At 44.2% G+C, this 26,704-nt stretch overlaps 3 protein-coding genes and 1 non-coding gene across 8 annotated transcripts in view; 2 read left to right on the top strand and 2 right to left on the bottom strand.

The window, feature by feature from the left end:
- Window positions 1–14,512, top strand: part of SH3D19 (SH3 domain containing 19) — an 81,602-nt gene extending 67,090 nt beyond the window's left edge. For all 5 annotated transcript variants that reach the window (XM_053941236.1, XM_053941232.1, XM_053941234.1 and 2 more), the window contains 10 exons: window positions 1,393–1,657; window positions 2,907–2,975; window positions 4,288–4,360; window positions 4,658–4,788; window positions 7,094–7,152; window positions 8,761–8,948; window positions 9,214–9,266; window positions 9,765–9,951; window positions 10,565–10,662; window positions 11,879–14,512. In XM_053941236.1, coding sequence (XP_053797211.1) covers window positions 1,393–1,657; window positions 2,907–2,975; window positions 4,288–4,360; window positions 4,658–4,788; window positions 7,094–7,152; window positions 8,761–8,948; window positions 9,214–9,266; window positions 9,765–9,951; window positions 10,565–10,662; window positions 11,879–11,995 — 1,240 coding nt within the window. In that variant the 3' untranslated portion in view covers window positions 11,996–14,512. The remainder of the gene's footprint in view (window positions 1–1,392; window positions 1,658–2,906; window positions 2,976–4,287; window positions 4,361–4,657; window positions 4,789–7,093; window positions 7,153–8,760; window positions 8,949–9,213; window positions 9,267–9,764; window positions 9,952–10,564; window positions 10,663–11,878) is intronic.
- Window positions 14,513–16,414: 1,902 nt separating this feature from the next.
- RPS3A (ribosomal protein S3A) lies at window positions 16,415–20,036 on the bottom strand. The gene is made up of 6 exons (XM_053941211.1): window positions 19,928–20,036; window positions 19,576–19,679; window positions 18,208–18,395; window positions 17,835–18,043; window positions 17,157–17,266; window positions 16,415–16,578 (listed from the first exon to the last, which is right to left on the bottom strand). Exons 1-6 carry the CDS (start codon window positions 19,987–19,989, stop codon window positions 16,457–16,459), a joined length of 795 nt encoding a protein of 264 aa, XP_053797186.1. The 5' UTR covers window positions 19,990–20,036; the 3' UTR covers window positions 16,415–16,456.
- On the bottom strand, window positions 16,844–16,913 carry LOC128787678 (small nucleolar RNA SNORD73). Its single transcript, XR_008430791.1, has one exon. It is a non-coding gene; the product is annotated as a small nucleolar RNA SNORD73 (small nucleolar RNA).
- Window positions 20,037–22,046: 2,010 nt separating the features above from the next.
- Window positions 22,047–23,076, top strand: LOC128787216 (ribonuclease CL2-like). The gene is made up of 2 exons (XM_053941212.1): window positions 22,047–22,160; window positions 22,545–23,076. Exon 2 carries the CDS (start codon window positions 22,551–22,553, stop codon window positions 22,983–22,985), a length of 435 nt encoding a protein of 144 aa, XP_053797187.1. The 5' UTR covers window positions 22,047–22,160; window positions 22,545–22,550; the 3' UTR covers window positions 22,986–23,076.
- The last annotated feature ends 3,628 nt before the right edge of the window (window positions 23,077–26,704 follow it).

Below are 26,704 nucleotides of genomic sequence, written 5' to 3'. Positions count from 1 at the left end.
GAATCTTTCTGTTATTGAAATGAGTCTATCAATAATAATAGTAAGTAATAACTAACATGAAAGAACGTGGATGTGCCACAAGGAAACACCTCATTACTGCTCTTTACTGGCTTGTTCCTTCCCCACATTCACGTTTAGCACAACATTCCTGATTCTTATGAGGGTCTTTGGAACTGCAGTAAATATTTTGTCCTTTCACTCTTCTGCTCAAATGGATTTTTAATTTATTTTTTTTAAGTAAGCAGTAATAATTCACTGAATTGCTTGTTAGGGTCTTCATGTTTAGTTAAGTTGCTTTAAAAATGTGTGGGTTGGTCTGTTTACAGATTTAAAGTAGTTTAACTTGGAATATCCCCTTTGTCAATATTAAAAATGCTTATTTTAAGATGGGGCCAAGAAAAGGGAGAGATGGATAATGAAGAGAAGTGGAATTTTTGACATTTAAAAATTGTTCCATACTTAAATAGTAACAGAGAACTCTTATCAGGAGCATTAGGAGAGCTACTAGTACCTTCTCAAGCGATGGGTGGCACTCACAAAATGTGTTAGAATTATACTTCAAAGACCCACCAATGCACACTTGTTGGGGTTGATAATTTTTGTAGACCCATGAGGATTGTACGTGAGCAAATATGCTGAATTAGGTTATATGAAACAAAAAAACAGTTGTAGCAGAAACTTGCGGTAACTGGTTGAAGATATCACAATAACAATTAAATGATACTGTCATTTTGGAATATTACTAGTAATATTAATTGCTAGTAGATATTACTACTATCACTTGCTAGTCTCTGATTTTGGTTTCTAAACTGCTCATCTGCTAATAGGATTGCAGGACCTCTAGCATTGCCAGAGAACTTGAGTGTTTTCACCAGTGTTTTCTTTCTGTGGTAGACATCTGTTGCATAAAAAAGTGATAAATTCTGCTATTGATGGCAATGTGCAAAGTGGTGTGATATGTCATGAGTTTCATCAGAGTCACTTTAGGTAAGTAACATCCCAAGGAATGAACTAGGTTCATTCCTGAAGACCAGCATTCACAAAAGCTCTCCAATGGCAGAACTTCATCCTGCAGCAGCTACAAAGAAAGCTCTTTCTAGAGCTGGATTGCAGAAACAAATAATTCTTATTTAGTGGGCTCCCCAGAAAGCTGGCAGGCTGTTGGTGAGCAGACTTCGAAATATGTAGTCAAAGGATCTGTCTAAGGACTTGATCATCTGGTCCCAGTCAGTATCTGAAGAGTTCGTGTATTCCTGGAAAGCTTCAGACACTACACACTGTACAGCCCAGGTCATCAAAAATCTTGTTTCCTTACTGCACACTCTGTATCTAGGATGAGGTGGTAGGCTTATTAATATGCATGTTTTTCTAATGTTTTGCAAAATTTTTTAGGCCTGTGGATGGAAAAATTATACCTGCTCGACCTCCCCCACCTAAAAGTGTTCCTGGAAGGCCACCTCCACCGAAATTCTCTGCAGCCAAGACCTCCTCCCAGAAGGATGTTCTTTCGCGATCTAGTTCTGACACCACTTCTGATAAAAAAAACAACAAGTTCAGGTTGGGACCCAAGAGAGCAAAAAGTGCAGTCTTTAAAAATCCAGATCCAGCATTACCTCCTAGACCTAAACCTGGTCATCCTCTCTACAATAAATACATGGTGAGAGTTGAGATATTCTATCTGAGTACATTGTTTTTATAAAACAGCACGGGTTAAAATAGCAGAGAAAAAGGTATAGTAGTAACCTACTTTAGTAGGTTAGATAGATGCACTTTGAAAGCCACATAATAGTAACCTACTTTAGTAGGTTTTTACTATTATGTGGCTTTATTATTATGTGGCTTTCAAAGTGCATCTATCAGCATAATCTTCCCTAGAAAATGCTAGTAGATAAATAGTAAGGCAATACTGGAGAAAGTAATAAATACATGTAAAGTATAGATCTATGTGGTATATTTTTGTGTATATATGTAACTATATTATCTTTAATGCATAGCTCTTGGGGCTTGGGGGTTATTTTTTCAGTCGCTGGTTCTGAATTCTCTTTCAGTAAAATTATGCTGAATAATTGCATTTGTATATTGGTTCACCCATACATATCAAAATGCTTCGGGAAATTGGGGAAGCTTTGGAACTTATAAAGTAGTTGACCTTATTTAATCAAGCTTGCAAAAAGTGAGGAATGTAACATTGCAAATCTTACATTTTCATCCTATTGATGCCATTCCTTTTCACTATAAAAATGGTTTTGGTATTGTATGTGTTATTAGGGAATTTTAAATACAAATGGATCAACACTGCAAATAAAAACAAAGAAGGTCTTTCCCCAAAAACTTGAAACTGGTCAGTGATAGAGTGGGTGGCTGCTTGAACCAGTGCTGTTGTCAAAAAAGCAGCCACACAGCCATAGCATGAACAGCATCAACATTCCATCAGCATGAAGTGGAAACTTCCAGTTGCCACCTTTTTGATCTTTCACTCATTTCGAGTTTTGTGTGTGAGATTTTTTTCTGTAGAAGATCAGTAGTAGTTCCCTTCCCCGAAGTGTTACTGTCAATGGAAATTTCCTCCCAGGGTGTTTTTCTAGTGCCCTCCATGACAAATGAATATGTTTCTGCATCAGAGTGTCTTCTGAATATCTTGTAGTGTATGGTGTGATATCAGTTAGGTGTCTAAGACACTTTCAAAGGGGGTGACACTACCTGAGTTTCTCAGAGTGGCAGTTCATATCAGCAGCAGTCTGTTCTGAATGCCTTCCAAAGAAACCTGTCCTCTTCCACTGGACTCCTAATTACCTGCAGTGGGTGGTTTAAATACTTAAATCATTTGACTGTTATCACTTGAAGTGAAAATCTGACGTGCTTAGAAGTGAAAAAAACTTTTCCATTTGCCTCTGTTTCTCTTCAAGCTGCCTGTGCCTCACGGAGTTGCCAAGGAAGATTGTCTTCCCAGGAACACTGGAGAACTGTCCTGTAAGGTAAGATGTTTTTTCCCTGCTGGCTTAAATATTCAATGAACAAGACTCCTGTTGCAGTAAAGTATCAAATGTTTTAGTCTTCAGAGGTTACACTGAGACATGTAATAGCGATTTATTAAATCCTTGTTTCTGTAATCAAAACAAAACAACTGCCAAAACAAAACCCAATAATGATGATTTGCCTCATAGCACAGGGACATTCAGCTTATGGAACAGAGCAAGAGTAATTATTTGGAGTGCCAAAAGGGAGAGGAAACCAGTAAAGTTCCTCCATCTCATAGGAAAATAATCACTCCCTTGGCTGAGTATCTGAGAATTGAACAAAAGATAAGCCCGTACTTTATGAAGTGCTGTACATGATACATCAGCAAATTGGCTTTGACATAACAGATTTGACAGTAATTTCTTCTCTCTGCTTCTACAGATCCTGACGTGGTTTTAGGGTATGACCCTATTAATATTAAATAGCTAGTGGAAATGAGAGCAATGAGCAGCCTTTTTGACTATTGTCAGAAGCCTACATAGCTGAAATAGATTTCTGTGCAGTATGTTGTTGTCTGTTGTAACTCAGGTCTTATCTTTGTCTACATTGGGGTTTTTTTGTTGGTGTTTTTGGTTTTTTGTTTTGTTGGTTTTGGGTTTGTTTTTTTTTTTTTGTACACAGTGAATTACTTCATATGTAATTCACACATCATTGTCATCAGTACAGCCTAAAAATTCCTGGTGGGTGGGACAGAGAAGGTGGCTCAGCATTTTGAATAAAATTTCTCTTTATGAAAGATGCCACAACAAAACTGTCATCTCCCCTCAGTGTTACCTTAGTGTAAGCAAAGGTATAGTGGTTTCCTTGCTCCTCTTGGAATGTGACAGCATATGTGCTGTCTCTGCTGAGTGTGCTGGGGAAGAGTTGGGTTGGGTGTTCTCTCGAGCAAGGAAGAGTGACTGGTGGCACAAAGTACCAAGCGCCAGTGCAAAATCTGTCCACAGCTCTTGCAATGAGTGTTGCTATCAGTGCTACAGATTTCTGGCCCACAGAGATAGCTGAGGCTCTTTCTATACTTGGAAAACTTGCATGCCTTCCCTTCCTTTCACTGGCTCAGAAGAAGATTTTGGTGAAATGTATTCTTGTTCACACTGGCAAAAGGCATACAGAATTCAGACCCATAGTTGTGTGACCAATAACCATTTCCTTCTGCAATACCAGAACAGCTCTGTGTCCAAAGCCAGAAAATTAATTCAGGAGTACATAACAGAGAATCTGTTAGTATCTTCCATGATTTATAAACTACTTGCATTTATTTGTTGTTGTCAGGATTCAAACCACCCTCCAAAAGTACCTGACACAAGTGCACCTCATGCTGTAGTCCTGCATGATTTTCCTGCAGGTAAGTGAATGTGGATATTCTGGAAGCATGTTTCAAATGGAAATTTTCTTAGAAATTAGAGCTTAAAAATGGTGTGGAAGCTCAGTCTGCAAGGTCTGCACATAGAGTTGTTCAAATCAGTGGGTTTAGCTGTAGATGGATCAGTCTTTCAGGTAAAGCTAATTGATTTATCAGGTAAAATTAAGACTTTTTAAAAACTGACTCTGGTTTTGTCTGTGGTATTTGTATTAAGGTTTTACTTAGAGAAAATCAGTGAGTGTGACAAGTACTGTTAACTGAAATGATGTTGTCTTACAGAGCATGCTGATGACTTGGACCTTCATTCTGGAGACACTGTTTGTCTTTTGGAGAAAATTGATACTGAGTGGTACAGAGGAAAATGTGGGAATCGCACAGGGATATTTCCTGCCAACTTCGTTAAAGTGGTTGTATGTATACATACAATTTGTATACATTGCTACATAAGATCCTGTTGCATTTGTTTTCTGGTTCTATTTTACTAAGGCTCCTGTGTGTTTAACTCCATTATGTGTTTAGATAATCTCTTTTCCCACTGGCAGCACAGAAGACTCTTCAACTTGTTTGTGTGGTATTAGAAAGATGCTTGATTTGGCACAACCAGCTTGTGTTATGGGGAATAATTTGCTGTCTATTTAAAGCCAAGTGAGAAAATCATTTCCCTTACCAGATTCTCTTAGGAAATATGCACAGTTTCTCAGGGTCCTCAAAGCAGATTATTTTTTGACAGCTGCATGTCAGAATCAACAGTCGGTATAAGATGGTTGTTTTTTGTGCCTCTCCCCAGTTCCCTGTCTTCTGTCATTTTCTCATCCCTTGAACTTTGCTGGAATCACCATTTTTTTAGCCATGTAATGAACTAGGTCAGAGTAGTAATTTGAAACCATGGGGTTTTTTTTCTTCCTAGAATACTGTTTTTTCCAACAGGATTAATTTGCCTAAGTGGTTTTCTGAGTGGCTGCACAAATGGTTATTCTGGCACAGTGCAAGGAGGTTGTGTTGTTGCAAATGAGCAGCTAAAAGCAATCCTGTTCCTCAACATGACACTTGACAGTGAGCGGAAGGCAAGAGACAGGTGCTCTTTTGGAGCCCAGTGGTAATTAATTTAAAAGGGATACAGTACAGTTCCCTGCAGTCAAATGCTGGGTCAAACCTATTGCAAACCTGAGACTGAGACTGAAGTCTGTTTTGTGACAGTGGAAAGGGCTGCCCACACCAGCCATATGAATATGGAGGAATGCCAGAGTGACACCAGGATGCTGGGAAGGTGCATGGCTTGGCACTTAGGACAGGAAGTGCCTGTGGCAACACTTCTGGGCCAGCACAGCTGGCAGAGTGAGTCCTGCTGCTGCATGGATTTGGTAGGCATCAGAGACGGTAGGGTGTCTGATGAGTTTGTAGTGGTGGTATTGGAGAAAAATGTTAAGATCTGAGAACTGCTGAAGAATAAAAACTAAGCCCATAGTTAGTAGTAATGGAACCATGCTTGATTCACTTTCACAAGAAAGATTTGTTAGCTAAATTGATTGGCTACTTCTGCACAGACCAACAGTTCCATTTAAAAGCTCCTGCTTCTGCTGATAGCTAATAAAGAAAAGATTTTATGTTAAAGCAGTGGAGTGAGTATTTGGGGTCAAATTCAGCATTGATACAGACAGATACAACTTCATAAAAGCTAGGGAAGATGCATTTCTATTTTAGTTTTACAAGATGATTATCCTTTGAAGGCAAAAATCTTTTGTTTGAGAATTTGGGGTTGTTTTAAAAAGAAAAAAGAGTGCAGTACATGAGGCTAATTTACTTGAGTGAATTCTCCTGTTAATTCATGTCAGATTTCATCTTGATACAAAGTCTCCATACAATACATGCAATGTGTTTTGAGCTGGGTAGTAGTTTGGATCTGGACACCTAATAATAATACATAGTTATGGCTTTCCATAGAACCTTCAGAGCACCACAGATACCAGCTCATTCAGCAAGAGCAATGCAGGGTTTATTTGTCCTAAAAGGCATTGTGATTTCCTCCAGTGCTTCACGCAAGCTAATGAAACATTCCTGTTGATTTTATGGGAACTGGCTGGTATAATAGTGAGCTGTAACCCAAAGCTCCTCACCAGGACCTCTGAGCTCATAGTCCTGTACATCTCACAGATCATCCTTCATGTCACACCAAAAATACAGTTGAAATCCTCCTGTGATAAAGGACTTGAATGTTGGGTTTTTGATGTACCTGTGTATTGATTCTTTAAGTTGTATTTCTCCAATTCAAGTGAGATTTGTGAGATGTGTTTTTGTTTGGAGAGCAGTTGGCTACCGAAGCACAGAAGGGATAAGTGTAAACAGTAGTTTTGTCTATTGTGGTATACTGTGCTAGTAAATAATTGAGAGCAATTACCAGTTGAGAATTGGGATCTAAATTCAACAACATGTAGTAGCATCTAGTCACATATTCTGTCAATCTCTCATGCTGCAAGTAGAAACAATAAACCAGCTTCATAAAACAAAATATTAAATATTGCTCCTTGTTTGCATAAGATTAGAAAATGAGAAAACAGGCAGAAATGTACATTAATGTGGTCATATATCAGAGCATGCCAGGGATTACAGAGTGTCACACATCTGAAAAACAGATTGTTTTAAGCAGTTTCAGGTTTATTGTGGTTAGTTGCCATGAGCTTGTAATGGAAAATAGAATTTATTTTACTGTCTTATTAGATTGATGTTCCAGAAGAAACCAACAAGAAAAAAATACCCTCTTCATCACAATGTATCAAGTGAGTCAGATGAATCTTATTTGCTTTCTCATGTTGATTTACGAGGAATGAAAAAGAAATACTAACTTTGAAGCAGGGGCTCTCTGCGCTGAAGTTAATAGGGTTAACAATTTATTCACCAAAATACATTGTAAAAATCAAATTACATGTTTTAAAAACCTGAATGTTTATGATGTTTTATTAAGACTCATATTTAGGTAAAAAAAGCCTAAAACCTTACTTTCATGAAAACTGGTTCCAGAAACCCTGAACCAATCTAATTAACTTCAGCAGCACTGTACACTCCTCTTTTTGCTCCTGACCTTGCTGCTTTCTTCCATTGTCCTCACAAGACTGAACATGGTAGGGCTCCTACTCATGTGAAAGATACAGTGGAACAGAATATAGAGGTACTTTAAGCAGAGAAACCTCTCTGTCTCTAAGGTGTGCAGATGTATGGGTAAATCCAAAGTTCCCCGCAAATGATCAAATAAATTGCCAGCACTTTCATTTCTGAATTTCAAACAACTTGTATTAATATTTGTAGGCAATAAATGATTTTTCATGTTGCTTATTTCTCAGTGATGTTTATTGGATTTTGTAATCATTCATTCCAGGAATTAAAGCAAATTCATGAAGAGGCAGGAGCAACTAGTGTCAATGGGATCATACAGTTCTTCTTTAGGTGAAGCTTGGTTTGTCAGGAACACAACTTTATTTTAAAAAGTTGCTTCTGCAGCTAAGAAAGAAATAGAAAGTTCTAGCTCTGTCCTGAAAGAAACATCTTTGCAAAGATACTGAGTGGGGGACAGGGGTGGGAATCAAGCTACTTACTTTGTTTATGTGCTATGAATATATAGAAAGAATTCAAACTTTTTAATTAAATTAATGCTTTTTTTCCAGCATGGCATTTCTGATAAACCAACATTTTCTTAGGTTAATTTCTTAAATTTAATTTACTAGGTTCTTAAATAATGAAATTGATTTAAGTCAGGGGGAAAAATAATTAGGATTTTTTTCAGTGCTGTGCCAAAGTATATAAAATTTATCAGATGCATTGAAGTTTCTTTTTTTGATAGATAAGCTTTTTTCCCTATAAGATTATAGGGATGGATTTTACAGAATAAAGTATTTTAAAGTAGATAAAAACTAGCTTCTTCCTGTGAACCCTCCATGTATTTGGGACAAATACACAGCACTCACCCCCCACCCATGTTTGAGTGCATCTTAATGGGATGCTAGCTTGAAAAATAATCAAACTCTTAACAAAAGTATATCAGGACACTTGCTTGGATATAGGCAAAGGTATTAAATTGGACAGGTGACCAAGAAACAAGGGGGTTAATTGTTGCTTGGAAGGGAAATAGGGTCTTTTCAAAATACTGCAACAGCCAGCAATTTGGATGCAGAAATTGCATCTGGCTTCTCCAGACTCTGTACTCACTCTCCTCAGAAAGCAGAGACAAGAACCAGGGCTAGCCCCCCAATTGTCCACCTGTCCTATCTTCAGTGCATTTTTTTATCATTTTAATTAAAATATCAATCCATATATTGCACACAATGCTATCTGATTATTGAGTAGACAGTAATAATAAAGAAGCAAAATAATTTTCTCTTTTGTTTGTGCAGAGGTCCAAGGTGTATAGCACGATTTGAATACATTGGAGATCAGAAAGATGAGCTCAGTTTTTCAGAAGGTGAAACTATTATCCTGAAAGAATATGTAAATGAAGAGTGGGCCAAAGGAGAGCTCAGAGGCACGTCTGGAATTTTCCCCTTGAACTTTGTGGAAGTTATTGAAGACCTACCTGGAACAGGTATGAATATGTTTGCAAAAATCTTCAAGAGCATGGGTTTGTACTCAAAGCAAATAGGTAGCATATAGGAGAAAATTCCAAAGGACAGTGATTGCAGAAAGGAGGTAAAAAGAGAGGGAAGGCTGATAAAAACACCTCAAAATTAACAGTAGGACTTCTTAAGAAGCTATTCTTAATAATGACTTAAAATATCTAAAATCTCTGTCATTAGTAACATTCTGAATAGACACTGCTCCTGTTCTTAAGTTGTGCTTTACTTACATAGGTACAGAAACAGCGCTGAAGAATAAGGTGGAGGTTTCATGTTCCCTTCCTCAGGTAATAAAACTTTATAGGTGAGGGCCCGAATTTATGTATAGATTTACAGAGACTATTATAATGTGAGAGTAACTGCAGAATGTGACACCACTCCCACAACACACAATGCTGCATTGTCACAGCCTCAATTCTGACATGTGGCCTAAGCTGATAGAATTCAGAGCTTCTGACAAATTAACATTGGTAAATTTTTATCCTTTGTGCTGAAGGAAATTTTTGTTAGGTCTATTTTAAGTATTGTTGAAGTGATCTAATTTTGAATTTATTAATCCTTTCCCCTGCCACCAGAGATAAAAAGGAATGTGGCTGAGCCTAGATGAAATTCTGTGGTGGTAATTGCTGAAATGCCATTCTAGTCTACATCTGCAGCAGCACTGTTGTATTGGGAGGGTGTCAGGACAGCCATGTGCTGTACAGCTGCTTTCAGCAGCATCCGTCAGTTTTTGGGCTCCATTCACACTTCTAAAATTAATGCATCTCTTCTGTTAACTTGAATAGAGCAACAGACGCTCACTAGAGTGGTGTGAAGCGCTTCATGATTTTACAGCAGAAACCAAAGATGATCTGTCCTTCAAAAAGGGAGACTACATCCAAATACTGGAACAAGTAGATTTGGAGTGGTATAGAGGAAGACTGAATGGAAAGGAAGGGATTTTCCCAGCAGTTTTTGTTCAGACCTGCTCAGGTACAGTGCTCCTACTAGATGGCAATTTATTTTTCCTTGGATTGTGCCAGTCATGACAGCTGTGGGAGAACACGACATCAACTGCATGAACAACTCACACACCACCAGAGCCTTCAGTATTCTAAAGCTAAACTTAACTTTTGAACCAACTTCTCTAATAATAGCAGTATAATGTTCTAGTCAGTAAGTAATCTGTGAGGTTACACAGACTCTGGAATGTTTTCCAGTGTGGTTTGGGCACAGGCAAAACAGGGCCATTGAGCCACCTTTAAGGAATAATTCAGGAGTATTGATGCTGCTTCGTCTTAGAGCAGAAAGAGGGAAAGTCAGCATTTATTATGTGTCACCATTGGGAAGTTCAAGTTAAGTGAGTTTTAAATTTAGTCTGCTTAGAAGCAGAACTGTGAGACTGTTTAATACTAAAAAATGAACTGGTGGCAGTAGAGTTTTTTGTTCCAGTAGGACAGTGAATTTGGTACAGCAGCAGCAATAACATTTGGACAACTTGTAGCACAATAACAGGGAGAAAACATGAGAATGACAGGAATCTTCTCCAGAAACAGAGATTTATTTCACTCCCATGCAAGTAACTTCTCTTGTCCATGTTCTGTAGCCAGGATAGAGCTGTCACAGCCTGGAGGAGGGAAGAAAGGAAAAGCCAAAGCTCTTTATGATTTTCATGGAGAAAATGAAGATGAGCTTTCCTTCAAAGTAAGTACCTCTCTTAGACCAATTTTCAAGAGGTCTCATGCCCCTACGGAGTGCTAAAAAATAAGGTTCATCCCCTGTGAATGTAGGCTTTAGACAAGAAGAATGAGCTCAGAGATATTATCACATTTGCTAAGTGGTTTCTCTTTTCCCTTATCAGTCCTGTTACCTATCAGCAAAAATCTTCATTAAAGACTGACACTGAAAAGATAAACAAACCTTATTTTGCAGTACATTCAGTTCCTGATTGGTTGATATGGTCAAGGGAGCCTCTCTTTGGACTAGAAAGAAAACTCTTGAGTAGGAGGTGATGGTGAGAGTGCCAATACTACGCAGCCAGGCCTCTAAGGGAAACCTAGTACAGCAAAATCTTGAACTGGCAACACAATTCAGAGTTACCATGGGAACAAGGGAAAAATTAAATACATGCTGTATGTCCAGATCATATTAAGCATGAACAAGAAACAGAGTACCCTTGATATTCAAAGTCATGATTTAGGTAACCATGTTCTCAAAAGCAAATTTCTGAGAAACAGTAGACTTTAATAGGAGCTGAAACACACAGTATTTTCTCTTCTAAAACTAGCAAAATAGTTGCAGCATTAGCAGCTTGCAATGCTGAAAGGATAGATGATTCTTTAAAGCAGAAAAGGGGAATAGAGGTGCTGAAAGAAAGGCCAGTACTTCAGATGAAGGGTGTGGCATGGGACAGTGAGAACAAGAACCAGGACCAAACACAGGACCTGCAATTTAAATGGCCATACTGAGCTTTTAGATTGACTTTCTTCTTTTTGGGAAAGTTTCCAAGTGCTAGAAAATACTGGGACTAAATAAAAAAAAAAAAAATCTTTCCAGTGTTTTAAGAAAACAAACCCTGGAAGCACACACAAATAAGCACTAAAGCAGGGGGCCCATGAGCCAGCTCTTAACATACCTGGAGAGGCAAAGCAATGTGAGAAGTTATCCAGCAGTGCTCTTCTGTCCCTCCAAAGGTGGTGTTTTTTCAGTACAGACAAGTATTTAGCCTAAAAGAAGCTTCAGCTGGTTTGGCAAACTATCTCCAAGAGATGTAACCAACAGAAGAGACTGGCCACATCTTACTCCTCTCTTCTCTTTGATTGATATTGTTTCTAAATAGAATGAGCTCTGCATGCATTAACATTGCTCAGTAAGATTGCACAGTAAGCTGTACTGACTCACGTTACTGCTTCTCTTACAGGCAGGTGACATGATAACAGAGCTGGAATCTGTAGACGAGGACTGGATGAGTGGAGAGATACTAGGAAAGTCGGGGATATTTCCCAAGAACTTTGTTCAGATTTTAAAAACACCATGAAGTGTTGCCTTTCTACTACTCCCTGCGTGTGGGAGAGAATGTTTTCTACCCTAAAGGCACAGCAAAGACATCAACAAGTGTTGATTATCAATGTTTTGCACTACTTTTTCTAGACAGTCATAGTAGTATCTTGAAGTCAGATAAGAAAATTTGAGTCTTTTGTGACAGTGTATGTAATCATGTTTCATGAATGCTCAGAGAGCAAAACAAGCAGGCTTTTTAGCCATTTCCAACTAGGGAAATACTGTGGTGCAACACCATTTTAACTTATATAGCATTCTAGTATGTTTACTCTCTGGTATTATATTTCTCATGCACAAAGTCTGCATAACGTAAGCTGCTTTGGCCTTCTTTGAACTTCTTAAGATCCAAACTTTAAAAATTGTTTTAATATATAATTACAGCACTCAGTATGTAGATGAAGTTTGATATTCAGGTTTCATTACTGCTTGAGTTCCACATTAGCAGTAGAATCCACTTGTTTTATGATTTAGAGGATAAGAAAAATAACTGGTATTTCAAAGTAGAAAGGTATTAATCTAATACTGGTAAGAGGGGAAATGGAGAAATAAATCCTTGTGTAGTATCCTTCTATTCTTAGCCCAAGCTGCTCATACAGCAAGATCACAAAAGTAAAATTTGTGAGTATTTTGCCTCTTAATGAATTCTGTTTAAATTGGTATGACTCATCTTAGACCTTCCTTGCTTTCCTCAAAATACTTTGCAAGTACAGGTTTCGTTTTTTCCTACTGCCCACTGTTCTTGGAGCACCATCATACCCTTCTTTCCTAGCTGAAGTTAGCAACAGACTGTTGATTGAACTTTCTCAGATCCCAGCCATGGAATAGCTGCACTATTCTAACTATTTGCCCCTCCACTCCCCTCGTGGAAGTGGAAAGCCAGTGTTCACCCAGTCTGCATTTTATTTGTCACTCAAGCACTGGAACATACTTCAGTAACACTATTCCTATCCTTAACATGAAGGATATTACACAGCCTTGGGTTTAGTTCTCAGCAGACATGGGATTAGTTTCCAGTTTGTTGCCACATACCAGATACACTGAGCATCCTTATAAATGGTCTGTCGAGGCCTTAAGGAAAACATGCCTGGCAAGAGGTTACTTCAAACAGCTCTAACCAAGGCACTTGGTAAAAAGCAGCAGTGTAGCTTGACTGACCAACTAAGATGGATGTGATTGAGGTAGTTTCACGTTATAGGAATTTCTGGTAGTCGGTTCCTTTTTGTAACAGTAAGGAATGGGCATCTAGTCCCAGGGGCAGACTGGAGTTCACCTGAAGCAAGCCTGAGGGACCTGCAGTGCAGACATGAGTGCCTCAGCACCATCCACCCAGCAGTCACTGCCAGGTCATGGAACTTGCACAGACAGACACAGCCCCACTTTGTGTTCTGCTGTGTTTGAACTACACCAGTACCCTTCACACAATTGGGGGGATGAAGACCACACAAAGTTTTAATGAGCTGAGGAACTGGACTTCTACTGCCATTAGGGATTAACATGATAAGCAAAATGCTGAAGTACGTGCTGTTCTAGAAGGTTGGAAATGCAACAATGGCTACAGCTGTTACTCAGTTTTAGCAGGCCCAGCAAGCCTGTCCAGAACTCCTGGGGAATCATGTGGAAGTCCACAGCCAAGGACAATCCTTCCCGCTCTCTCAAGTTTTCCTGTTAGGAGATTATAAAGGTTCTTTATTTAAAAAAAAAAGTTCTCTCCTAAAGAAATCCAAGGAATAGCCAGATCCTTCAAAGACATACCACATCAGTGTGGTGGTAGATGAGGCTGAAGTGTATGATGTTTACTTACTGTTTGTCTGGCAGTTTTCTAATGTTTTGATACAATTCTCAAAAGTAGAACTGATTTTTTTATATTTTTTTTCAATTTCCTCTTTTCCATTTTTATAACTGTGTCTTGACCAGTTGTTTTTTGTAACTTCACTGAATGTTTAAAGTCAGTGCCTGTTCATTGACAAGACCACTCTGCTGTATGTAATCTCCTCTCTGTGGGGCAGGGCAGGAGTAGCAGCAAGGCCTTTTACTCAGAGCACCGACTGCCATCTAAGGGCTGCTCGCATGGCTGCAGGCAGCTGACACGGCGTCTCTGTGAACGCTCAAGCAAGGGAGATGCTCGGCTTTTACAGGGCAGGATTTTCCGAAGACAGTGCCCAATACCACCACCGTAAGACCGCAGACAGATCACATGACATTCCTAAGGTGTACAAAAAAGCCGAGGATGAGGTGAAGTGCAAATCTTAACTGCAATGTAGTAGCAAATTCCAGCTGTAACCTTAATCCAGCTAGATCTCCATGTATTAGAATAAAAGCCTCACTTACCAAAATATTTTGTTTGACCCATCCTCTAGAAATATCTTCAGGAAGGTATCTTGGTTCTGTGTACAATGAACAGTATCCTAACTAAAGCTTTGTTAAGTCCAGTAAGTTTGTTATGGTACCTCTGTAAATTAAGAATGTATTTAACCAATAAAATTTTTATAATTAAGTCATGGTGGCATTTTAATTTTCTTATGCTATGGAAAGCTGAGCTTTCCACTTGACAGTTTGAGAGATCTCATTCTGCAAAGTAACACCCCACCCCCAGACAAGCAGTCCAAACCCCTCAGAGAAGCTGGATGATTTTAACAGGTTATTCAAGCCTTTGCACTTGGGTGTGCCTCACACTCACCACCTACAGAACCTATTGCATTTTGCTACCTGCAGCAAGCAGCTGTCACCACAGGGTGTCACACGCACAGTGGTTCTCACTGTGACAACGTCGTGAGGAAGACACAGGCTGATCCTGCACGTAATTTAGGTGTGCTCTGCTGATTGCTGCTGTCATGCTCCATGATTTTTCAGCTGGTATTAAATGAGAGAATACAGAGAATGATGCACAGTATTTTCCTTCCTGCTTTCCCCCCACCTGAAATCACATTACAAAGCGTGCATTTACCCAGAACACCTATGTGGCAATGCACTGTTCCAAACAATACATTTAAAAGCCTGAAAAAATCCCAAGTTCTTGTTCTCTCCCCCACTCCTCTTGGACTAACCCTTTGGCAACATAGAGTCCTCAGATATGCAAGTAACAAAACCTACAGCTTCAAATATGTGCCTGTCTGGGATTCCTGGAGGCAGGTGGCACCTGCCTCAGCCGTACAGATGGAAAGAGCAAAGCAACATGATTCCTTCCCCCTGTTCCGAGGCGCCGAGTGTTGAGCACTCGCTACTCTTCTTTCCAGTACACAAAGTGGAAAAAACAGAACATATTAAAATTGTAACCTGGAATCACAAGACGAAATCACATCACCTGCAGCATTCTGAAGTAAGTTCAAAAGCAATCTTCTCATTTTGCCTATTACTTGGTCCAAACCAGCATTATCAACCAGGAAAATGTAAAAATCCCTGACAGGGAACAGTACAGCCATCATGGGTAGCAGGGCCCCTCTCCTCCAGTAGCTTTGTAGGAACAGTAGTATTTTCACTATTTTCCTTTATTTCATGTGCAAAGCTCTGTGACAACCAATTGCAAGAGCCACCACTCTCTGAATTCTGCATTTTGCTCTCAGTTTTAAATCATTAACTTACCAACAATTTAATAGGACTAAGTTTAGGTTTGTTGGCCTAAAACACATTGATAGCGCACAAAACTCATTTTAGCGTGAAAAAAAGCCAACGTAAGTTGAACAAGAAGCAAAAATGCTGTTAGATAATGAAAAACAGTCTTAATATTACTCAGCAAAACATTTAAGTGCTTTGTTTTCAGAATACACACCATTGCCTCTTTACAGACTTTTTTTCCCCTGAAGTCCTACAGGTTTTCCATTACAGTCATCCCTCAGTTCGGACAGGTTAAAATCCAACAGCCAACTCCAGTGCTCGAGCACATTTTGGATTTTTCTGCAATGCTCAAAATTAACACTGCTTCCATCATCATAATTACAACTTCAGCACCTTCAAACACCTTCTGACTACCAGAGACCACACCTATCCCATGAGAGGTTGACCACAAAATTTGAACATATGCACATTAGTCTGAAGCAAGTCATGTGGATAAAACTGTAACACTTCCCAATAGTACCAAATTCTGACACAGATTTCCCTGTGCAATTTCTGCCTTCGCTGTACTCTGTGAGGCACCTCTCACCAATACAATCTCTGCACACATACACAAGTTTTTTTTTTTGGTGAGGACTAAAATTACTGGGTAAAACCATCAGAGAGAATCCACAGAAAGGACATCCCACCTTCTTCCACCCATCTCCACAACACAATTGGAGAAGTACATGTGTACTTCTTTTATTTAATTTTTTTAAACCAAGGCCATAGGTTTACCTTTTCGAAAACTCATCCACACATCCAGTACCAATATTGTCCAGTAGCAATACAGGCAACCAAGCATTAGTTCTGTATATTAAAACCTTTTATTTTCCACCAATTTTTAGTTTCACACAGACTCTTGCACAGGCGGCTCATATCCATCAGCTCGCTCTACCTTGGTGCCTGCCTCATCCCCAGAGGGCTTTCCAGCACCACCACCTTCACCATGCAGCTCCATCAGCTTGCCCACTAAAAAGAAGCAGAGACAGAAACAGTGAGAGATAGACCTGTTTGAACAGTTTTAAATTACTCAATTATTCACGACACAGAAATGAAACCACCAGAACATTTTCTGTAGGTAGGACTAAGTCCATTGCAGACAGCTCATGCACAAAGATGCTGCTGCAGTGACAGACAGAAGCAAGCAGTGAAATAAGGCTATGTAACAAAACTACAAATGACACCTTCTCCTAAAAGGACCTGGACTCAAGAACCTACTGCTGCATTACACGGGAATGTCAGAAATTGGTGAAATGGAATCATTCCACATCATCTGGGACCGAAACATTTTGTCATCATTCATTCCCAAAGCAAAGCTTTTCAACATTCAGCAGCAGTTCCAGGCGAGAATTCAAGAAGCTTCACACTGGACACTCACTGCTTGGCTTTCAATCCTGGAAGCCACACATCGGGACAAGGACATGCTTTCCCTTCTACAACTACTAAAGCTCACTGATGCTGCTGTAACATCTTTTATCCAAAAGCAAACACATTTAAACTCCCTCCTTTCCACACCCTCCTCCAAATGTCTGCAGGAACAGACTTACATTCAAACTTGGGCTTCTTGAGCATCTTCACCTTGCGGACATAGACATCGTGCAGAGGGTAAATGGACTGGCAGGCCTTCTCGATGTCCTTGCCAATGCTGTCTGGAATCCTGAGAAATCACAGAGCACCACAATGCTAAAAACTCCACCTGCTTCTGCAGCTTAAAAAACATCCTTAACAATACAAAATATTCTACAAAAGTTTACACCATCACACTGACAATTTTCTTCAAGTACATTTAGATTCTAAGACACTTCCCTTACAATGTTAGAAGGGACATAGTGCAAGTGTGCTCACTCTGAGAGCAAATCTGCAAACTTGTGGAAGCAATCAGCCCACTTTGAGAAAATCTTCTATCAGAAGAGCTCAGAGCATTCACAGCCCAAGTGGATCAGAATTACAACTTTAGTCTGTAGAAATGTGAACCACAAATCTTCTGGAGAGTGATTTTATATTTATGCAAACGTGACAGCAGATTCAGGTCAGATGGGATGCAGACACTAAGAGGAGCCATTTGCAGAAAAGGGCAGTTGTCTTTTCCACAAGAGGGACTCCTTGCGGGGTCTCTGACAAACAGCCTGGGATGCACCAGCACTCCCCAGGCACTCAGCAACAACCAACCCCCAAACAAGGATTTAAACTGTAGGGGACAAAAAAAGAACACGGCCAAAGCTTACAGCTTATTGACAACTTCCTTCAGGTCATTGGTCTGCACCTCGCGGGTCATGATCTCCATCATTTTCTTACGGATCTGCCGGACCTGCTGGTGCTGGGCATAGGAGGTCTTGCGGATTTGGTTATTGCGCTTCTTGGTGAAGCCCACGCAGAAGAGGCGCAGCAGGTACCCATCTGTGGTTTTGACATCCACGTGGGCTTCAATCATTGTCTGAAAGAGGAAGCACGGAACATTTACCACCCACGCAGCACAGGCTGCCCAGCCCCACACGCCCCACGCCGTCTGACGCTGCTTCAAACGCGCCTTTGCCAGGCACCAGCGCTTCCCTCCCTCCCTGAGGCACCGGCAGTGACCAGACCTTGTTTCTTACACACCTGCCATTTTTTGACCATGGAGCACATTTTGTCCCGTGTGAGGTCCATCCCATGGAAGTTGGTCAGACAGTTTTTGCCCTGAACGTCCTCAGTGATCAGTTTAAATTTGCGGAAGGCAACCTCATCATTCTGCAGATCAGCCAGGCTCACTTCAAACACGCGGCCCTTCAGCCCATCAGAGGCAATTTCTGGGAGATGGAACAGAATAAAACACCTTAGATTAACATTAGAAGCACATTCTTCAAATCAGATACTGAATTCCTGCTAGAATCCCGTTCTCTGATGTTTTCTAATGGTGATCACAGAGCCAACAAGGTTGGAAATTTCTCTGATGTTTTCTAATGGTGATCACAGAGCCAGCAAGGTTGGAAATTTCTCCCTTTGGGAGGAATCTTTCAAGGCAATAGTATCAGGTGTGGGATATGAACAGCAGCACACGGCAGATTCCACCACGTGTAATAATTTGGTTTGTTTCAAGCATAAATGGGTTACAGAGTATTTGGAAATTATCAACAGTAATGAGAAAACTAAACATAAAAAGCCACAAGTGCTCAGCAAAAATGAAGCAGCAATGAACGGCCCAGTACAATAATTTCACAGCTCCTCCTCCAACGAACAACCATTTTAACAACACCAGCTGGTTCATACTTCGTTTGGCAGTGACCCTCATTTTTTTTTTGTTTCACATGTTCGAAGTAACAATCAGCATCCTAACTTTGAGTGCAGCCAGCAGAGTATCATAAAGCTATTTAGCCATTCTGCATGGATAAGCTTCCAAAAATAGGGTTACCTCTGCATTCCTAACAGAGGTCTCCTCTTTCTAAGGTGTGCCAGATGATATAAAACCAAATTTACCCTCCTGTGATACATCCGTGTTCCCATTAAGTCAGCAATCCTGGCTTTAATTTTTACCCAAAACCTTTAAATTTCAGGTATTTCAGAGTCTTGATGTGCTGGTTGTTACAATCCTATTAGGACTAAGGTCTCCTGTAGCACTGTCCCACATCTCCCCGTGACAATCAGGACTACTGCTTGCTTCTTGAACTTTTCCCAGCTTGCCAAGTTACCACAAGGAGAGCTCATTAGAAACTTCAGGCCCTTCCTTCCATGGTCTGGCATTCTTGTACAAACAAGAGCCCAGCATACGAACTTCCTGCATGAAATGAGCTAAGCTCATTTATTCGAACAATTCGGTCAACTCAAAAAAAATCCACTCAAAACACCCAACTTTTTAAGCTTCCAAGCTCGTAACAGTACAAGCAAACCCCATTTTTCAGCAGTCTTTCATGCAACAAGTTCTTTAAGCGCTTGGAGCTAGCACACGGAGCAAACACAATCCCCTGTACTGCCCCAACCCCAACTACTCACTAGTTCCTTGAGTCCTGGTGACAAGCGTCTTCCCGATGTTTCGGATATTGAACATCGCCGGTGCTTTGACATCGTACCAGTCCTTCTTGGAGAAAGGGTCGACCCTTAAATCAAACGAAGAAGGTTTTTTAACCGACTTTCTCAGGCCACACCGGGCTGCAGTAAGACCTTCCTCTCCGCCGCTCCCGCCTCGCCGGCCCACGCCCGCCCGCCTGACGCCACGACAGCATCGGCCCTGCTCCGGCCGGGCCGCGGCCGCCATCCGCCCCGCATCCCCGGCATCCCACCTCCGCGGCGCCCCGCCCGGCGCCCCCGGGCACCGCCCGCCCGCCCGCGCCCCGGCGGCGCTCACACTTTCTTCTTGGCGCCCTTCTTGCCGCCCTTGGTGAGGCGCTTGTTCTTCCCGACCGCCATGGTCCGGCCCGCGCCGCGGAAAGGGCGGGGCGCGCGCGCTCCCGCGAGATTATACGAGAGCGGCGCTCGCGCGAGACCTGCGAGAACGGGGCCGCCTCCAGCGCCGGGAGCGGGGGCGGCCCCGCCCGGGACGAACCACGGCGGGACGGAACCAACGGCACGGGGGGGCGGGGGGAGGCCCGGCGCAGCCCGTGCTCGTGAGCGCCCCCGCCCGGAGCCCTGCGGAGCGCCCGGCCCGGCGCTCCCGGTCCGGAAGTGGCGATTGGCCGGGCGGGGCCGCTGCGCGGACGGGCAGAGGCACCGGCGCGGCGTTCGCCGCACCCACTGCGCCCGGGCGAAAGGCAGGTGCCGCCTCCCGCCCGTTCTGATGTCTTCAAGCTGAATTACCTGTCCCCAGGCTGAGTCTCGTCACCTCTTGTAAACGAAACTGATGTCGTCTAGTATTTTCTTCAATGGAAGTTGCTTAATGAAGAACTTTGTATTTCAAGTATCACGTAAGAGTACCGTCATACAAATAAATCAAATAAATATACATCAATAGATAAGGAATATGCATTAGACAGGCGGGCTCATGTAAATTTTACTGTATAAAAGATGTTACTTTTTATCCCATGGTGTGTTTGATTTGTCAAACCGCCACCTTGCATCCTGTGCAGAATAAATAACATCTCCTTTCTAAACTATGTTTAGAGAGCTCCTAAAATCGGCAGCTTTCCCAGGCCCTGGGGCACCGAGGGAATAACCAGAAGTTGGTGGTCTGGGCTGCCCCAAATGCCCCGGCTGATGGCTCCTCTCCCCACTGCACAGGGCAGGAGGAGGCTTCACTCAGCCCTCCTGCATGGGCAGGGATGGCTCATGGAGAAGCGGTGCCCAGGACAGCGCCAAGCAGTTGGAACCCCCCTGGAACAAGAGCTGACCACAGGCTGTGGCTCACCAATGAGCCTCAGAGCAGCCTCTGGCAAGGACATGCCTGAGGCTCTGCCAGGTAGGATGGGATCCAGCACAGGTACCTGCACCATGCCCGCTAGAGACAGCCCACTGCCAAGCATCCAGGCTTGTTCCTCCTCCTGTGGGCGCCATCCCTTTTCCACCCACACCAGGACAGTGTGAAGCAGAGTGTGTCCGAGGGGTCATGGTGAGAGTCCCCATCCTCCTTCCATGCCCAGGAGCAGGGAGGGTATTGAGAGTCAGCAGGAGACTGTGCTGACCTTCCATGTCTGCAAGGTTTTGGCCAGGTGCCTGAGCTGTTCCCACTGTAGGGGCTGTGTACCTTTGAGAAGGATTTCTTCAGAGGCTGTAGAAATGCCACCAGAGCCCAGGGCAGGACCCTCTGCGCCTTCACTGTGGCCAGTTTTGGACGTGTTACAGCTCTTTAGGGAAAGGTGCTGCCCAGGACCTCATTCTCTCTTTGCCACTTCCCATCAGAGTCTCTCTGATGTCTTTGAAGAGGAGGATGGAGACCACTTGCACCCACTCGTGACAGCCTCTCCTGGGCACTGCATGCCTCTCCCTCTGGAGAGGACATGCTTGCCTTGGGGCTCCATTACGATGGTCAAGGGAAAGGAGTATTTGGTGAGCTCAGGCTGGTTCCTGGCTCTCTGCTTGTCTCTGCATCAATGGAGCAGCATGGGAGGTAGCAGTGAGGAAAAAATGCATCCTGGCACTTCCCAGGAGTATGAATTTGCCTGCAAGGGGACACGGGGAAAAGGAACACATAGGCCCCTTAGCACTGCAGAAGAGCCGTGGATGTGCCGTATCTTTCAAGAGTTGTAGGAACAGCTGCCAGCTGCCCCAGTGGTGATGGTGACATCCTGCCCCCCCACCAGGGAACCACACAGCTTGCCCTGCCACCCAAAAGGACCCAGGTATCCTGCTTTTCATGGGACAGGTGGCCAAGGCCAGAGTGGGCAGGGGCCACCCAAGGGGATGCACGCAGACGGTCACGGGTTCGTTAATGACTACCTAATGACCTTGGCGGCCATGAGGGTGAGCGGGGCCTCCTGGACACCTGGCTCCGCCCAGACATCCACTGGACCTTGCTCTTTACCCTGCCCCTCCTCCTGGATCCTTGCCCATTGGGCACAGCTGGGGCCAGTATAAAAGAGGTGCAGAGGAGTGGGAGGGATCCTGGAAACCCTGAGCCCTTAAGGGAAACTGAGGCGCACACACAGGTGCGGGTGAAGGGTGCATAGGGGACCAAAAGGTCTGTGGGAGGGCTCTGTGAGGAACAAGCATCCAGTGGGGAAGGGAGGCTGTTTATGGCATCTGGGTGTGGGGGCACAGGGTGGATCTATAGGGGAGCCAGGGGTCTGAGGAGCAGGTAGGGGGTGTTCCATGGGGGACTGAGGCAGTGGCATAACTTTAGGGGACCCCTGCATTCAGGCGAGATCGACGGATAGCCCAGCTGTCCAGAGATGAGCCCCCTGCACTGGGAGGGGATTTGTCTGGGACCCAGGGATTTGGGAGGGGGAGTCTGTAGAATAACCAAGCACTCAGGGTGGGATTTCCAGTCGGGGGCCCAGAGGTCCAGATGGCCCTAACCCCACCTTCCCTAGGTGGCCATGGCGGGCTGGGTGCTGTGCATGACCTTGGTGCTGGCAGCACTGGCAGGGGCGGCGGGCGAGACCCGCTACGAGAAGTTCCTGCGGCAGCACGTGGACAACCCCCGGACGTCCACGCTGGCGGCGCATCGCTACTGCGAGACCATGCTGGCGCGGCGGCGGGTGACGGCCCCGGGCAGGCCCTGCAAGCCCTCCAACACCTTCGTGCACGCCCCGGCCGCGGACCTGGTGGCCGCCTGCTCCCAGGCGCCCGACCCCGCCACGGGGTTCCACAGCACCCCGAGCGCCCTGAGCCTCACGGCGTGCCGCCTGCGCGGCGGGGACACGCGGCCGCCCTGCGCCTACCGCGCCCGCCAGGCGCAGCAGCACGTGCGCGTGGCCTGCCGCGACGGGCTGCCCGTGCACCTGGCGGGCACCTACACGGCCCCGCAGTGAGGCCTGGCATGGCGGCCCTGTGGGCCCTCGGGGCGGATCCTCCTTCCCATCATGGGCTCTGTTAGTGCTGGCAATAAAGGAGGTGTCAGAGGCCTTGGCTCCAGCATCAGCTTCTGGCGGGACACTGCGATATACCCCACCCTGGCTGCCCCCTGTGCCTCTTGGGTGACCCCAACCCTATCCAAGCTGTATTTGGCCCCCGTGTGCCTCATAAATCCCTGGGATTTATTTTTTCCCAGCCTCCTGGGAAAACCCATAGCCCCCTGGGGTGTCTCTGCCCTCTCCCCTTTCTTGGATGTCTCACAACTCCCATGGGTTCCCCATAATCACCACCACCCTCCCAGCAAGGCCCACCAGTCTCCTGGATGTGTACCCAGCCCTCTCCCCAGTGTCTTGACCCTTTGGGTGTCACATTGCTTTCCTGGATAGCCCGTAACTTTTACAGGGTTTCCCAACCTCCCACATGACTTATAACCCCCCTGGGTACCCCCAAATTCCCCCATGTCTGCGCCATAAACTGTCAGATGCCCCATCTCCCACATGCCTTTGACCCCATCCATGACCTCTCTGGGGCTGAAGCTGCTCCCCCTTGGGGCCCCCACAGGACTGAGCCCCAACTGGGGCCACACAGAGCCCTGAGCCACCATCCCACACACACTGAACGCAACACACACGCACACAACGCACACAAAACCTGCACTGGGCACACAGCGTGTAGCCACACTTACAACACAAAGCATTCAACACTCACAGCCCTGCTCCTAGCACAGCACACTGCATCAGCACACACAGGACGCACATACCAGCACATGCACACGGTATGCACACACATACAGAAGTTGTGTTCCTGAGTCTCGATGGGATTTCACAGTTTCAGCTGGTGTTCTTCATCTCGTCCTTCATTCTTTCCATCAGTACTTACCAGTACACTTAAAAGCTCCCCCTGTCTGAGCCTTCTCTTCTCCAGGCTGAACAGTCCCTGCTCTCTCAGCTTCTGCTCTGGTCAGGCATGCTCCAGTCCCTTCATCATCATCAATTCCTTGCTGGACTCTCTCCAGTATGTCCCTGTCTCTCATGTACTGGAGAGTCTACCACTGGATCCAGGACTCCAGGTGTGTCTCAGTAGTGCTGAGCAGAGGAGCAGGATTACATCCCTGCATGTGCTGGCAGCACTCTGCCTAATGCACCCCAGTAGGCTGGGGAACCCCTTTGCTCTGGTCCTATTGCTGTGGGAGCCCTGAGAAGTCCCATGGGACTGCTGTCATCCAGGAGCTGTGCTGCTACAAAAAGGCAGCCCAAATGCATCCAGAAAGTGTAGCTGAGGAGGAAAAGGAGTGCAGAAAATGGTCTTTCCAATCCTTTTCCTCTCTCCCCAGGATACCTGTTGCTCATGTGCCTCAAGTAACTCAGGTGCTCCTTTTCTGAAATTCAGGTGAAAGGCATTTTGAGGGCCATTCATGGACTGGTGAGCTCCACCTCTCAGCACTGGCCCAGTAAGGGGAGCACTACTCTTTGCGCACTGGGAAGGAATTGGGGTATTTCAAAGGTATTTGGGGCATTTCTGGACCTGCAATTTACAGCAGACTCATTTCTCCACACTGCTTACTCCTGGCCATGGGAGGAGCTGACTGGCTCAGGAGGGAATACCCAGGGTCTCTGCAAGTACAAGGGTTTGATCTCTACTTCTTGCTACCTTGGTTCTTCAGGACTTGGAGGAGGATTCCACCTCTCCAATTGTTCTCTAGTAGCTGAGATCATCCTGGCAGTGACAGAGAAAAATACCATCACCGTGATTTACCCCACAAGCTTTGCAGTACAGGCTCTGAAGAGCATGGGAGAGGTGGCACCCATCCTAGGGAAACAGCCCTGAGCCACAGTCCCAAAACAGCAGTGCCATTTCTGGGATGCCCAGCATGCTGCAGCTACCTGAGTCTGCTGGAAAGTCTGGATGATTCCTGGATCTCCAATTTGATGGCAGGGCAGCTCCACCACTTCAGCACATCCCATCCCATTATTGCACTATTGGTTCACTTCTCTGCTGTGTTTTCTCCTAAGACACAGCTCTGTTTCTTCAGCATGTGTTTGTGTCTGTTCTTTGTGAAGGCTAAAGGGAAAAAAATAGCCACAAAGGAATCAGGATATCCAGAGGGTGTTGTGGCCTTTGCCACAAGCAGCAGTGGGCCATTTACAGGCAGTGGTCAGCAAATTTGTAATGGCAGCAAGCAGCAAAAGGCCAGGGAATGACTAGTGCCTGAAACAAAGGAAGGAATTTTGCAATATTATGTTTTAATAAATCAGTGCATTTATTTCCCAATTGGTTCCTCATTTAGGTACTTTCATGTCCTGTCTAACACAGTCAAATATAAAGTTGTGAGGTTTGTGGTTGATTCTGCTTTGTAACACAGAAACTGATCATCTCTGCTTTGTGGGTGGGAGTTAAGCAGCTTTCCTAAGGTCACAGAAAAGTCTAAGAGAGGAGCTCAGTTCAGACCTCCTCAGCCCTATTTAACAGCCTCCTTTCCCATTGATGAGCTTTTTTTTTTTCTGAAGAAAAAAAAAGATGCGACCAAAAACGTTTCAAAAACAGCACTATATGCCTAAAACTTGTCTCTGAGTCATATCTGCTTAACTTTCATGCCCAAACTTTGCTTTGACAGTGGTCAGCCTGCTCTGCTCACTCACTCTATTGTCAAACAATTCATTCCTCCACCAGAAACTGGCTGTTGCTTGTTTAGCACAGGGAAATGAAACAAATAATGCTTACTCACATGCTTCATTTATGGCTCACAAGCTTCCACCGCCCAGCCTTTGATGATAAAAAATGAGAGGCATGAGCAGTGTGTCAATATTTCCAGTGCTACTGTGGAAATGTGTTCCTGCTCCTTGAAAAGAAAGGGCATTTTTTCAGAACCAGAATTGCTTAAGCAGGCACTGCAGAGACCTTCAGATGTATTTACTCAGCAAAGTCATATATCAGCTCCATGGATTTGGCAGAACAAGTCCTGTGAAACGAGGCTGTTGCTGCATGCCATGCATGCCAAAATTGACATTGGAAAAAGCTTCTTTCCAGCGTATCACTTGCTCTTAAAATATACCCTGCACAAATACAGCAAAATACAAGACAGTTTCTGTGCAGCACATCCACCTTTCTTGTGTGCTTGGACCACTGGGAAAGGGGCTGCCAGGCTGCCTGGGGGCAGCACAAAACAAGAAAACATTCCTTTCACCCTCCAGCAGTACCTCTGAGATCCTGGGCTCTGTGCTGCTCCTCAGCACTGGTCCCTATGGCACACAGACATCAAGCTGAGCTCCCAATCAGACATATCCTGCAATCCTCCTTCCCCCTGACTGGGTGACACACTTGGCTCCCAGGGTGCAGGGTCATCTGTATCCCCTGCCACAGAGGGAATGATCCATCCCATCCAGCATTCTTGCAGAGGTTCCTGGGCATGGGGACAAGAATGCCTGCTAGGAATAGGGGAGCTGGTGCTCATGGCATGGTGGGGACAGCAAAGACAAGGAGGGCATAAGACAGCAAAGTCCTCAAACTCAGCTGTGGCACTCAGCTAAGGCTTAGGTGTCATTTTCCCCAGAACAGCTACACATCAGAAATCCTAATGCACTTCTCCCGTTCAAGCATCGACCCTAAGACCTAAAACCTAGGCTGGAGAAGAAGCATGAGCTACCATAGGGGAAGTACCAGGAAAGCCAGGAGCTAA

Source organism: Vidua chalybeata, chromosome 4 (genome assembly GCF_026979565.1).
Source record: "Vidua chalybeata isolate OUT-0048 chromosome 4, bVidCha1 merged haplotype, whole genome shotgun sequence".
Lineage (NCBI taxonomy): Eukaryota > Metazoa > Chordata > Aves > Passeriformes > Viduidae > Vidua > Vidua chalybeata.
This window is presented reverse-complemented; position numbering and strand designations above follow the sequence as displayed.